Source organism: Nycticebus coucang, chromosome 8, assembly GCF_027406575.1.
Source record: "Nycticebus coucang isolate mNycCou1 chromosome 8, mNycCou1.pri, whole genome shotgun sequence".
In the NCBI taxonomy this organism is placed as follows: domain Eukaryota; kingdom Metazoa; phylum Chordata; class Mammalia; order Primates; family Lorisidae; genus Nycticebus; species Nycticebus coucang.
The window spans coordinates 101830157-101844585 of NC_069787.1; the positions used below are offsets into that span (position 1 = coordinate 101830157).

General features: G+C 45.8%; 1 protein-coding gene across 2 annotated transcripts in view; it reads left to right on the plus strand.

Annotated features, from left to right (window-relative positions):
• Nucleotides 1-14429, plus strand: part of EPHB1 (EPH receptor B1) — a 449583-nt gene that overhangs the window by 149949 nt on the left and 285205 nt on the right. For both annotated transcript variants that reach the window (XM_053600199.1, XM_053600198.1), the window contains exon 3: nt 13015-13696. In XM_053600199.1, coding sequence (XP_053456174.1) covers nt 13015-13696 — 682 coding nt within the window. The remainder of the gene's footprint in view (nt 1-13014; nt 13697-14429) is intronic.

The following is a 14429-nucleotide window of genomic DNA, read 5'->3' on the forward strand; positions in this document are numbered from 1 at the left end:
GTGGGAGCTGGATTTGAACAGGGATGCTAGAAAAACGAGTGTGTCTAGTGGGGCTGACCAGGGATCTTGTCATCCGAAGACTGTCTGTGGACCTGGGACACTAAGTCCAGGGGGCAAAGGAATCAGGTAATTCCTCTCTTTGGAGGCGTCGTAATCTACAGCCTCCATGGGCCCAGGTTAAAAACAGTCCCTTGATGTGGGTCACATGTGGTGGCCACATTCCCGGCCGATTGGACAGCAGTGAGGACAGGAGGACAGGAGGACAGCTCCTCTTTCCAGGCCTGGTATGCCTTGCTTGTACCCTGAAACTGGGAATTTCTTCTATCCTGAGAATGGGAATGGAGGCAAGAGTGCCTGCCCGAGACCTGGCCCTTTCCTTCTTCTACAATCCTCCTCTCTCTCTGTCTTCAGGACAGTTCTGGCTGACCACAGGCAGCATGGCCCACACTCAGTCAAAATACCCTGAGCTCATGGAATGAGCAGTCCATTTCCCCATCCTGTAACCCACCGTGGTGGGTTAGGGCCGGCTTCTGCTGTGCATTCTGAACAGAAACCCCTCCAAGCTGAAGGGAAATGCCATCAGTCTCTCCCGGGGATGGCTCTCTGTTCCTCCCTCAGTGGAACCCAGGTCTGGGCACAGTGGGATTAAGTAGCCGAGGCCTGGGGCCCACAGCTCCTATCCCTGCCTTGTTTGACAAGGCCCGGTTGGGCAGCAGTGAGAACCACATTCAATCGACAGCTTAAGATAATCACATGTGTGAGGCACTGGGATAATGGCAGCTGAATGCCCTGCCACCGTTGCCATAGTGACCAGCCAAGCACTGGTTCCCTCCTTTTTTTATTTTTTTCCTTTCTTGTTTTCTGGACCTCCTTGTTACAGGGCTGGCTGGTGGAGTCGGGGATGAGTTTGGGAAATGGAAAGAGGAGAGGTGGGGGAGGGGAGACCCTGAGGGGCAGCCCATTATGTGCTCTTTAAATACCCCAGCTGGAAGTGTTTTAAATCTCCACAGAGACAGAGAGAAACAGTGTCTTAATCCCTAGCTCCCTGTGAATTATTTAAAGGGATCTTGTCAGAAGGATGAATTTGTCACTGTTGCAGTGTCAACAGCAGCAGCAGCTGTCATAAGGGCTGAGGACCCCACTCCAGGCAGGGCCTGGTACACGATGCTGCTGCCTGGTGGAGGTTACAGTGGCCTGGGGGTGTGGACAGGAAGCCCCCTCCCTAGGCACAAGCTTCCAGGGTTTTCCCTCCTATGCTGGCAGAATCCTGGGTGTGAATTGTGTGATACAAAATTGTGTGATCCTGCTGTGCTGCCTGGACCTTGGGCCCTGCCAGCCTCACATGCCTCTCTGAGGCTTCACCTGGGCTTATAGGAGTAGGTATACCCAAGGCAGAGCCACGGCCAGCAGCCCCACTGTGTGCACTCTCACACACACCCATGCACACACATGCCAAAGATAGGTGCACAGGTGCAGACAGCCTGACAGACGAGAGTCACAGACCGCATCATGGAAGGAAGAGAAAGAACTGACCTGTGCTCCGGGAGCAGCTAAGCTTGTGTTTCCAGAGGGCAGATGTCCTTGACAACTGGCTCTCAAGAGGCTCTCCCTTGGGTTTAAGCCCCTTAGAGGCTTTTAACCCTCACAACTGCCTCATGAGGTAGGTGCTAGTAGAATTCCTGTGTTGCAGAGGAGGAAACTGAGGCTCAGAGAGATTTAAAGACTTCCCTGCGACTACACAGCTGGTCTGGCGACTCCAGAGCCTGTGAACTTGACCCTTGTGCTAACTAAGCTCAGGATCAGAATCATCTGGGTTCTGGGTTGGGCAGGGTTAGAGAAGTGCTTCTTAACCCCAATTCTTTTTTTGATAGGTGTAAAATCCTCTTTACTAGCAATCAGAGTGTATTCCATGTGAACTGCTTCCTCCACGCCCCCTTCAATGCAGTATCCTGCATTTCTCCACCATCCAAGTTTCCAGAAGGATTTTGTGGAACTTTGCTCTTAGAGACTGCATTGGGAAACAGGGCATGAATGTTTGTCCTGTCCACTTATGTCCCTCACCCCCACATCCCAGCCTGGTGCTCTGATTCATCTCAGGTAAGGGAGTCTGTGCTGTGGATCCACAGTTGAGGGAATTCATTGTCACGGCTGGGTATAGAAGCCCTTTTGAGGTCAGTGCCAGGGCTGAGTCAGCCACCCTTCTCCTTGGCCATGGTAATGAATGAGGCCCCTTCCCACCCCAGCACATCTGGGAGCTAAATTAGGCATATTGGGCGGTGAGCTGGTGCTTGCTGTCCTCGAGGGAGCCATCGAGTAAATCGCCGCCTTGGTTGGTTGGTGTACTAAACGGTAGATCCCTCTGGGCTTGTAGGAATTTATGCCCCATGGACCACATTTTACATTTTAATTAGCCCTCTAGCTTATCTAATACCCAATCTCTTTTTCAGCTTAGTCTACTGTCTACATAGGACCTTTGTTCTTGGGGGCCCAGGCCGATTGGTGGGGAAGGCTTGGGAGTGGCGACTCCAGGCCAGCCCTGAGCATCTGCTGCCCTGAAGAATCTGTGGCCTCCTGTGGGCTCTGTGAAGTTATGTGCTGTCTGGTTTCCAGGGAGCTTCTTGTTCATAGGGGCAGCCATCACCTCTAATGAGTGATGCCAAGGAAGTTCCCTGTGGTTCCACAGGGCATGATCGTAATAACTGTTTACAGAATAGCAGCTTCCCCCAGTAGTAGTTTGTGCCCAATATAGACAGCAGGAAGGGACCAAAGCCTATAAGCTATATCCAAATTCATCTCCTCTAAAGCCCAGGAGAGTCCGAGGGAGAAAGGGGAGGGGCTGATGGCTATCCCTCTACATCTATGAGGAGAAGGAGCTTGGCCCATTAATTAGTCCCTGCTTTCTGCTGACCAAAGCATAGAATTATTTACTAGGATTGAGAACCTGTGGCCTCAAAGCCATATGTGGCCCTCCAGATCCCCAAGTACAGCCCCTCAACCAAATCCAAACTTCGCAGAACAAATGCCTTTATTAAAACTATTTGTGTTGTTAAATTTGGATTCCATCAAAAGGCTGGACTCAAGGACTCAGAAGGCTACATGTGGCCCCAAAGCTGCTGGTCACGTCCCTGATCTATATGATTTCCATACCCTCATAACAGCCACAGGTGGATCATGCGGTTCAAATAATGATGATAGTGATCGTAATAGTAATAACAATAATCCATCCTCAGTGAACTAATGCTCAGTTACATGCACGCTTAGCACTAGATGAGTTACTTCCATGATCTTTCAGTTCTTACAATATCCTGCAAGGCAAATAGTATTTTGCCAATGAGGAAACTGAAGCTCAAATAGTTATCTGTGATCACAGAGCTGTTACTGGCAGAGGTGGGGGTCCACCTGCCCCTAGCACAATCTCCCCAATTTCATCTTCTTCCATTTTCCCCTTGCTATTTGCTCTTCTGTGGCCAGACTTGGCCTCCTGGCTTTCTCAGCAATGTGCCAGGCACGTTCTTGCCCTGGAGAGTTTGTTCTTGTCATTCCTGTGGCTGGGCAGCTCCTCCCTCATGCACCCTCCAGCAAACTCCTGTTTGTCATTCAGATCTCTCTGCTTACAGGGAGATCTTCTCTGATGACCCCCCTCTGTCACTCTTTTCCTTACCTGCTCCTTAGTAGTTCTCAATGCTTCCTGACTTCAAATTATTCATGTGTTTGTTTGTTCGTCCTCTGGTTCACTCTATTAGCATGTAAGGTCCGTGGGAACAGGAACTGTGTCTCCAATTCACTGCATATCAACAACTCCTAGAACACTGCTTGAGGATGTGGTAGATGTTTAGCTCTTTATTAAATAAATGAATTAGATAAGCTTGGGTTTGAAACAAATCAGAAGAGCTGGGATCTTCTTAGGCTAACAGAGGCCAAAAATGTCTATTCCAATGATTAATATTTCTATTTCTATTCTAAATAAGAATGCCCAGAAGTTCCTATTCCCAGCCAGGTCTTGTAGAAGTGGAGGTTATTATGATGCACCATCATCACGGGCATCAGGCATTGGAAAGGAGTGTGGCGGGGAGGAGGCATTGCAGCAGGCTGGGGGAGGTGCCACTGTCAAAATCTTCTCAGAGCTTCAGAGGCTCAGAGTGGAATCAGCACGAATCTCAACGTCATTTTACATTGGCTGTCCATTTTGACCAATAGTATTATTTCTTAGCTTACCCATTCACCCATGGTGATAGCTTTGAAGAGGGAATAGTTCATTTAGATAAACGAGTTTTGTTAGCACTGTTTGCACACGCGCGCACAGACCAATCAACTCGTCTGCACGTAGTCAATATGTGCTGTCCAAATGTCAACAGGACCTCCGGAGCAATAGATCTTCAAGGTCTGACTTCCAATAAGCACGTCTAACAAACCTAGATCTTGGAGGGACCTGAAAGTGTCTTTCTCATACATCAAAGTCATGGTCTGAAAGCCTGAACAAGTACTTTATAATGAGTGTCATTGTTTTCTTTATTATGCTTATCTCAAGGACAGGCAGTCCATTTGTGTCAATAATAATGCCCTTTCGAAGACTATTAATACTTTCTTGGTTGTGCAAGGCTGATTCATTTCTTCTTTTCCTAAAGACAGATTAGCCTGGTGGCACCTGCAGTAAGTCCCTACCAAAGTACCAGGGACTGAGGAAGCAGAGAAATTAAGGAACAGATCAGGGCTTTGCTTGCTGCATCAGAACTTTTTGAGGGTTAGACACTGGGAGTGCAGAGAGGTACCAAACACAGTCTCAGCGCTCTAGGGACAGGTCCACTGGGGGATGGAGAGGTAAGGATAATGACTGGGAGAGTCACTTGGAGGGCAGAGAGAATTCATTGGGGGAAGGGGAGAGGAGGAATGAACGGAGGAGCTGCGAAGGAGTTAGGAGACACAGGATTTGGTGGTTAATCCCCTATGATGGGGAACAAAACGGAGAAAATGTGAAGGGAAGTGTCCAGAGTGATTCTAATATATCTGGCATGGGAAACTGGGTGGTTGAGGTGCCATCCTTGGACAGAGATTAGACTGCATCAGGATAGCAGAAAGCAAGACAGTGAATTCCAGGTGTTTATCAGATGTCCTGCAGGCTGTAGGATATACAAATTTAGGGCGTTTGGGAAAGGTCCAGTTGGTGATGTACCCCATGGTGGTTGAAGCCTTGTCTCTGAATGAGAGCCCCTGGATGAAAAGTGAGACAAAAATGGAAATGGAGTGAGTGAAGGTAGAACCCTGAGAAACCTGTGGATTTCATGGGCTCACACATTACTGAATAAAATGTTGCTCTTACAAGGGTATATGTGAAACTTAGTAAATGTGGAATGTAAATGTCATAGCACAATAACTAAGAAAATGCCAGGAAGGCTATGTTAACCAGTGTGGTGAAAATGTGTCAAACGGTCTATGAAACCAGTGTACGGTGCCCCATGATCACATTGATGTACACAGCTATGATTTAATTAAAAAAAAAATGTTGCTGCTTCATACCAGTACTGTGAAGCTAACGGCATGGCATTATTTTGTTTGTTGAAATGAGCTAGTAAATTAGTCAAAACATAATTCCCTGTCCTCAAGGCGCTCACAGCCTGATAACAGAAACCAAAGTCACACACATGAAGCAATTAAAGAATAGTTCAAAACAGTGTATGATCAAGTGCTAAATTGTGTGGAAAACTCAATTATGCTTTAAGTATTCAGAAAAATGGTAGATGCGTATAAGCTTGGAAGGCATTATGGAGGAAATAAGACCTCCAAGGAAGGAGCAGCAAAAAGAATTCAGCCTTGCCATCCATCAGCCACCTGACTTGGGGCCCGCTCTGGAACGTCTCTGGGCCTTAGTTCACTCATTTGTCAATAAAAGGTTGGCATGATCCGGAGGGGGCTCCAGGTATGTCTGCTCTTCTGTGGCTCAGTGTCGCGGAGGCATTCAGATGGCGTGAGGCTGGGGTAGAAGAGGGGTGTTAGTGTCGGCCGAAACATCAGCCACGTCAAGAGGTAGAAATGGGCCTGGCCTGTGTATCCAGATGTGAGAGGACAGGGCCCGAACCAAAATAGACATTGCTTGCCTGATGTCTCGTTCCCACTTTCCAACCAAACAGTGGGCGAGGGCATTGGTCTAGACATGAGGTAATGACAGTCCCGCTGCGTTGGCCGTGGGAAGGAGACAGGCAAGACAGGAGGAATGTGGATTATTCTGGAAGAAATGCAAACTGTGTTGATGAATCAGGCGGGTTGAACATGGAGAGCACTTTTTGACTACCTGATTGACCTCCAGGTTGGAAAATCAAGGAGTCCTGGAATGTGATTCTGAGCCCAAGATTCTGATCCTGTCTTCAGACCACCCTCCTGGCAGCCTCAGTGGCTGGGATACTTCCTTGGCCACTTATGTCTCTGGATGCCACCTTGGCACTTGGAATACCAGGATAAAGGAGTGAGAAGGGCGTCCTTGGCACAGGGGATAGAATGCGTAGGGCCATGAATTTGCCCTGAGTGTGCTATTTGTGGAGAATGGAGACCAAGCCAGTCTTGTTGGAGTTTTGAGGTGTAGCCTGGTCCAGTTAACGTAGGGGTTTTTAACAAAGCTATATTAAGGCATTTTTACCTGCTATAAATTCACTAATTTTAAGTATATTAGAATTTTAATTTTAATATATTAAAATTTTAATCAATTAATAATGTTTTGGTAAATTGACAGGCTTTGTAATCATCATTAGCATCTCATTTCAGAATATTTTCATCACCCCTGCCTCCCCAGAAATTCTTCATGCCAATTTATAGTCACTTTTTGTTCCCATCTCTGGCCCAGGTAAAGACTAACATACCTTTCTGTGTGCAGATTTGCCACTTCTGAAAATGTCACGTATGTGGAATCCCAGTTTGTGGTCTTTGAGACATGCAGCTGCCTTCCCTTAGCATAATGTCTTAGAGGTTCATTATGTTGCAGTATATACTGGTACTTCACTCTTTTTTATTTCCAAATAGTATTCCATTGTAGGACACATCATATTTCGTTTATACTTTCACCAGTTGATGGACAGTAACAAGAGTCTTAGGTGCCATATTATAGAGCCCAGTGAGTCCAGTCCAAGCCGGGAGGACTACTGTCCGATTGGCCTGCGGCAAAAGTGAAGCTTAGTCCGCAAATAAAAATGTACAGGAACTTTCCCTGAACCTTATTTTCTTAGTGTCGACTGGTTTCAGACTCCAAGTCCTCTATCCCAATGCTTGGGGAGAATTTCAGTCTTGATTAATGCTATTTTCCACCAGGACTGGGCAAAGCCTCCGGAGGTCCTGCTCAAAGCAAATTCTGAGGTGGTTACTGCATTGTCCAAGACTAGTGATCCACCACAAGTTTTTTGGGAATGAAGAAAGCTTTGGAGGTGTTGGTGGCTGCAGTTAATAATTTTGCACATACCTAATTTATATACATGAAGGTATACCTGAGAAATCATCCTTGAAGTGGACTTTCTGGGTCAAATAGTATATACAGCTGTAATTTTGATAAAGAATGCCAAAATTTTCACAGCAGTTATACCAACCTGCCCTTTTTCCAACTGTTTTTCAGAATTCTTGTCTCCCATACCTTCTCTAACACAGTCCACTGTCAAGCTTCTGTTTTTGGACCTTTCCCCCTAAAAGTATCATAGTATGGCTGATGACCATTGTTACAATGAGTGAGATTAAGCACCTTTGCATATATCTAAGATTTACATCTATTTTTTTTTTCTTAGTAAACTGTTGATATCCTTTGCCCAGTTTTCTATTCTATTATTGATACGTAGGATGTCATTATATATTAGGGGATATTAACACTTAATCTGTGGCAAATTAGTTTTTTCCCATCAAGTTTTCTTTATTTCCCCCATTAACTTCACTTGTGGCTGTTTCTATCACGCCGATTTTTTTTTAACTGTATAGGGCTGAATTCATCAATATGCTAATTTATGGCGTCTGGGTTTCATGTTACACTTGGTATGTATAAATTTCTCTAATGTTCCTTTTAGTATTTTTATGGCTTCACTTTTGATGTTTAAATCTTTGATGCACCAAAAATTTATCCTGAAGTATGTTTTTCCAAATAGCTACCCAGTTATCACTACAATTTTAAAAATAATCCACCCTCTCCTCATTGATTTCAGGTTTGGCTAACACTTTAAATATTGAGAGAAGCTGCTGAATTAACTAATAAGATTTTAGCACAGTTTACATTTATAACAATAGGCTTGAGCAGTGCCCTTTTTCACACTTTCTAATTAAGATTTGACATTTTATCTTTTAAAAGTATTTTTGCAAATCTGATTAAGCAAACAGTTTTTCTGGGAGGAAATAATTATAGGAAGAAACACAGGAGGCAGTGTGTCGCATTCCTGGAAGCAGAGGCTGGGCAGTGGCCACTGAATGGGAATGGAGACCTTTGGGAAATCGGCTGTGGGGCAGGCAGCAAGAGCACACTGCAGGGACTGGAGTCAGCGTGGGTGCTGGGGAAAAGAAGAGTGGCCCTGAAGAGGAAATTGGGCATCTGTGGAGTAGCAAGTCTAAAACTGGTAAAACCCTCTTCCTCAAGGAAAGAGAGAGGGAGCAGCTGGGAGTAGTGGCTCACACCTGTAGTCCCACACTTTGAGAGGTTGAAGTGGGATGATTGCTTGAGCCTGGGAGTTCAAGACTAGTCAGGGCAACAAGGCTGGTCTCTGTCTCTACAAAAAAAAGAAAAAAGAAAAAAATAGCAAGTGTGTCAGCACATTCATGTAGTTCTAGCTACTGGGGAGGCTGAGGCAGGAGGTTCATTTGAGCCCAGCAGTTTGAGGCTGCAGTGAGCCGTGAAGGCACCACATATTTTAGCCTGGGTGACAGAATGAGAGCCTGTCTCAAAACAAAACAAAACAAAACAAAAGGTCTATCTAGGAAGCTCAAAGTTTGGGGTTGGGGAGGCAGGTCTGATGCCTGAACAGAGTGTTCAGGGAACCTGTGCACTCCCTGGTGAGTCTGGTCTGTTCCCCCTGTATCAGCTCAGTGAGGGCCACAAGATTCTCCCTAAAATGTCTTTCTAGTTTCCAATAGTCCATTTCAATTTACCACCACTTGAGCCTGAACCACTACAATGACACCCCGCCCCCCACTCCTAATCGTTCTGCGCATTCCTCAGGCTACTCTTCACCCCATCTCTACAGTAAATCAGAGTGACCTTTTAAAAACTCAGCTCTCATCACCTGTGTTTTTCTTTCCTAAAACTCTCAGTGACTTTTAGTAATACTTAGGATGAAATTCAAAATTCTCAACTGTATTCACCCTTCCACCTCAGTCTCATTCTTGCTACCTCCAGACTTTTATGACTCTTCTATCACACAGCCTTTGTTTTTCAATGGCACCAGGCCCGCATTTTCCCACCACAGGGCCTTTGCACTTGCCTTGCCTGGGTCCAGGTGTTCTGCCCCTACTCCACCCCACAAAACACACACTTCTCTGGGCTAACTTCTATTCATCCGTCCCCAGGTGTTCCCTGATACTCTTCTGTATATCAGATGCATCCCAGCTCTTGGTGACCCAAACTTGCCCTCATAGCAGTTAACACAATTGTAATTATTTAGTTACTTTAATGACCATTTCTAATTCTGTTTCTCTCACTAGATTATAAGCTTACATGTTGTGGTATCCCCAGTGATTAATGGAATAGCTGGCATAAAGCTAGCATTAAGTAAACATTTTTTTTTTTATTGGTGAATGAACGAGGTATAACTATGAAGCAATGAGACAGATTCTAAGTATCATAAGCAAAGAACGATGTCCCTCCCTATTGGGAATGCCCTTCTGCATGTATTTCCATTAAACAAAATCTTCTCTTTCTTCAAGGCCCCCAATTTAAGTGCCACTTGCTCTGGAAGCCACGTGTGTGTGTTGTAGCACACTCTGATCACTTGTTTCTCTGACCCCTGTGGCACCCACTGGCAAGAAAAGAATGAAAGAGGGAAGGAAATTAATGTGAGACTCCATGATGGCCCTTCCCCAGTAACAGGGACTTATTTTCCTCTTCCTTAATTTCTAGTAATTCTTTCCCTTTGAAGATACAGCCACATTCCCTCTAATACACTATGATTGCTCCCTTAGGAGCTGTTGTGCAATCAATTCGATTTGTAGAATTTTACAACTCAGGGTCACCCAGTGTGATGCCTCATTTTACAGATGAGAAAACTGAGGCCCAGAGAAGTTAATTTACTTCTGTTGGGTCTTTTAATACCAATAACTGTCATTTTCTAAGATAAATGTCTTAATTCTCCAGCCCCACAAGATGGAAATGTGTATTCTGTTTATGTAAAGACCTACTGGTGGCGATGATCTCAGTGCTAACGTGGGCCCTGCAGGGTGGGCTTCCTATCCTGCTCCCACAGCAGGGCTGCATTAGTCTTGGGGGAGTCAAAGAACTCTGGCTGGGATTGGGCCCTCTAACCCAAATGGGTCACATAACTTACCTGTGCATTGACCAAGGGGCCCTACTTTTGTGCTGAGACTCAATGGAATAATGGATCATAAGACCTGCTGTGTTAAACAACAGTAAAACAGTAAAAGACAATCTTCCTTCGCTCAAAAGTCATGTAGGGTCCACTGGGAAAATGTTTAAAAATGGCCATAGAAAGGGAGTTTGATCTGAAATACCATCAGCAACTTCTTCTCCCTCATATATTTGCCTTCTGGTTACAAAAAAAAAAACAGGCAAGCAGAACATAACTTTCGTAAACACATTTAGAAAGAACATAACATGGCCTTCAAGGAGGAAGGAAAGTGGTTCCTTTACTTCTAGAGAATCAATAAGAAATTAAGCAAAGTCCAGGTGAAGTTTGGCAGTGTGAATTTATACAACCTGAGCCAAGGAGTTGAGCTCTCTCTCCCTGGAGGCTGTGTGGCAGGGCCTGGGAGCGGAGGTCCATCTGGGCACTGCACAGGCGCTGTGTCAGGACTGTGGGGGTGGCACTGCTTTCAAATCCAGCCTGGAGAGCTTGAGGGAGGCTTTTCAGCCCTGGAGAAACAACTTGGACAAAGAAGAGCAAAAAGGCCTCCTAGGTAGAGAGTGTGCGTGAGAATCAGCTGGGAAGAGGGAAACAGTTGTGGGGCAGAGAAAGTTAGTCATTGGCGCTGTGAAGGGAGAGTGGAGCAGGAGACGTGCTGGTGTCCCATGAGTTCTAGTGCTGGATGGGGAACAGGATGATTTTCTGTGGGAGCTGAGACTATCAAGGGCAGTGAATCAGCATGGTCGGTGTGCCCCAGACTGGTGTGAGGGTCCTGGAAGGAGCAGATGAGAGAACTGGGAGTCCGGGACTGTGAGGAGGAGCTAGGGCTGAAGGGGCCCAGAAATTGCAACTTAGGTGGTGAGGGCCCAGGCAGCAGGAGTGGCCGTGAGTGAGATCACTTTGCAGGGCAGGGCTACCTGTGCGTAGCCAGTTCAGCATGTGCTTATTTTCCCATTCACATTATGCCTAGTTTTGGATGCCTGGGTGCGAGTGTGAACAACTTTGCCTCTACCCACCTGCCTCCACAGGGGGTTTAACCCCTTGCAAGAAGCACTTGCAATACATTTCCCATGCACACATAATTGGCTTTTAGCTCTGTTAATGGGGAATACTAGCTTATGTAAGTATTTGAACTCCACTTTATAAAAACCAGGTAATTAGCACAATGTTTGAAGAAATGAATATCATTTGGTCACCTTGATCACCACCAGTAAGTAATCAGGATCTTAATTCATTTTCTTTTTTCACTTTAGGACATTTAATGTCTTCTCTCCCCTCATTATTTTAGGTGAGCGAAACATAACCTTTGCTTTATTCCTGGGAGTACTCTCAGTTCTTGAGATCAGGATCCTGAGTGCTCCCAGATGTGGGCCGCTGCTTCCTCTGCTCCTTCTCTCCCAACACAAGGAAGAAAGCAGGACCCAATGACTCTCCTCTGACCCCTACCCCGGAGAGTTCAGAAGACAGGTCTTTGCAGACGGGTCCCCTGCCCCTCAGCCCTTGTCGTTTGTTACTAAATGATCTTCTAGAGTTCTTAGGTGGATTTCTTTGACCACTCAAATGCATTCTTTCTACCTCCTTTCCTCGCTGTCTCCTCTCATAGCCGTGGGCAAATTGTACAAAGACCTTAGATCCGTAAGTTGGGAATAAGGGTACCTAGTTCTCAGAGTTGTTTGGACTATTAGGAGACATCACTTAAATATGTGTTTTTTCTCCCTCTTCCAGTTTTCAGGGCTGCTGTAAATTAGAACTCTCTTCTAAAGTGAATCACGATTGTCTCTCCCTTATAAAGAAACCTTCCTTCCTCTTTAAATAACGCCCTCCAACATTTTCCTCCACATTTTTGCTTAAAATCTGCATGCAATGGAACTTAATTTGATTCGCGAACAGTTTGTCTCAGCAACCTTCCTGCTTTCCAGTTTTACAGTCTAGGTCTTGCAAAGAGATCCATGTTATAAAACAGAAGTTTAATGAAAATCTAAGTTTGTTGAGAAACTCTGAAAAGCTTTAAATCTATGTGCTTTTATAAAATACAAAGGAGTTTTAACCACAATAAACAAATTAGGTTCAGAGATGGGGATTTCCAAGAGAGGGGCATTGTGCATACCCAGTGAACAGAGTGGCTGTTCAGAGTAGCGGCCGTGGAAGTGAGGGAGAAAGTCCTTGCCGCTACACATGCTGAAAACCGCACGTTACCTCTGGGGGTGTAGTAAGCCATAGTCACAACATGAGAGAAGGCTTTCTCAAATGCAGTCTATTATACTTTTGGATGTGCTTGGATTTTTCACAGAAAAATGTGAAGTTTGCATATAAGGAGATCTTTAAAATCATGTGGGTGTTAGTTGTGTTTATCAAGGCAAGCACCTGCGCTGGTGAGCTCTTAAGGCCCCTTTTGGCCCCAGGATTTTCCTCTGCTATGCCTCTTTTTGTCTTCTCACTCTCTGTTTTGTGTTTTTGCATGTGTGCGCCTGTGGCCTTCTTGGTCCAGTGGGAAGAAGTCAGTGGCTATGATGAAAACCTGAACACCATCCGCACCTACCAGGTGTGCAATGTCTTCGAGCCCAATCAGAACAACTGGCTGCTCACCACCTTCATCAACCGGCGGGGGGCCCATCGCATCTACACAGAGATGCGCTTCACTGTGAGAGACTGCAGCAGCCTTCCCAATGTCCCAGGTTCCTGCAAGGAGACCTTCAACTTGTATTATTATGAGACTGACTCTGTCATTGCCACCAAGAAGTCGGCCTTCTGGTCTGAGGCTCCCTACCTCAAAGTAGACACCATTGCTGCAGACGAGAGCTTCTCCCAAGTGGACTTTGGGGGAAGGCTGATGAAGGTCAATACGGAAGTCAGGAGCTTTGGGCCTCTTACTCGGAATGGTTTTTACCTCGCTTTCCAAGATTATGGAGCCTGCATGTCTCTCCTTTCTGTCCGTGTCTTCTTCAAAAAATGTCCCAGCATTGTGCAAAATTTTGCAGTGTTTCCAGAGACTATGACAGGGGCAGAGAGCACATCTCTGGTGATTGCTCGAGGCACATGCATTCCCAACGCAGAGGAAGTAGATGTGCCTATTAAACTCTACTGCAATGGGGATGGGGAATGGATGGTGCCCATTGGACGATGCACCTGCAAACCTGGCTATGAGCCTGAGAACAGCGTGGCCTGCAAAGGTAAGCTTTGGGGACTTCTTGAGGGCTCTGCTTCCTGCCTACCTGGAGCAGGCTGGTCTGCAAGGCTGTCCTGTCTCTAGCCTCTGGATCATATAGGAACAGAAAGAGCCTACTGGCTTATTATAAAGCTCTGGAGTACCACCAACCCCAGTGCTAGGCCTGAGGGTTCAACTAGATTGTCCATATTTATGCTGGCAAGAAGATATGGCACACAGTCTAGTGAAAATAACGTCATAACAAATTGGTTACATGTAGTTTTGGGTTTCTCGTCTCTCTCTTCTCTCTCTCCCACCTCTTTTTTCTATCTCTATCTCTGCCTCTCTCATGTGCACACAAAAATATGCATGCCCAAGTTCAGGGGCATAGAGAATTTGAGTTGCCATGGATAATTCACTCAAGAGTAATTGAGAAATGACTGAATTTGGAAAATATTTTAGTTTATTTCAGTCCAGCTCCCACAGCACTCAGCTTGGTACTGAACCCATGTAGCTCATTAACTCAAAGCCCTCTGGCATAGCTTTCTTTCTCTAGGGGCTCAGTGCCAGGCCCTGGAAGGAGATGAAGCTGTTGGAATGGGAGTGGGACTGCATCATGTATGGTATTAACAACACAGAATGATGCAGACTTTGCGGTTTGGGGGCACCAGGCTTCTGTGTGCTCTTATTAGTCCTCCTCAGCCCTTGAGGGCTCATGTCTAACATGTGGCAGTGAGTGTGCTGACCTGGCTAGAGGC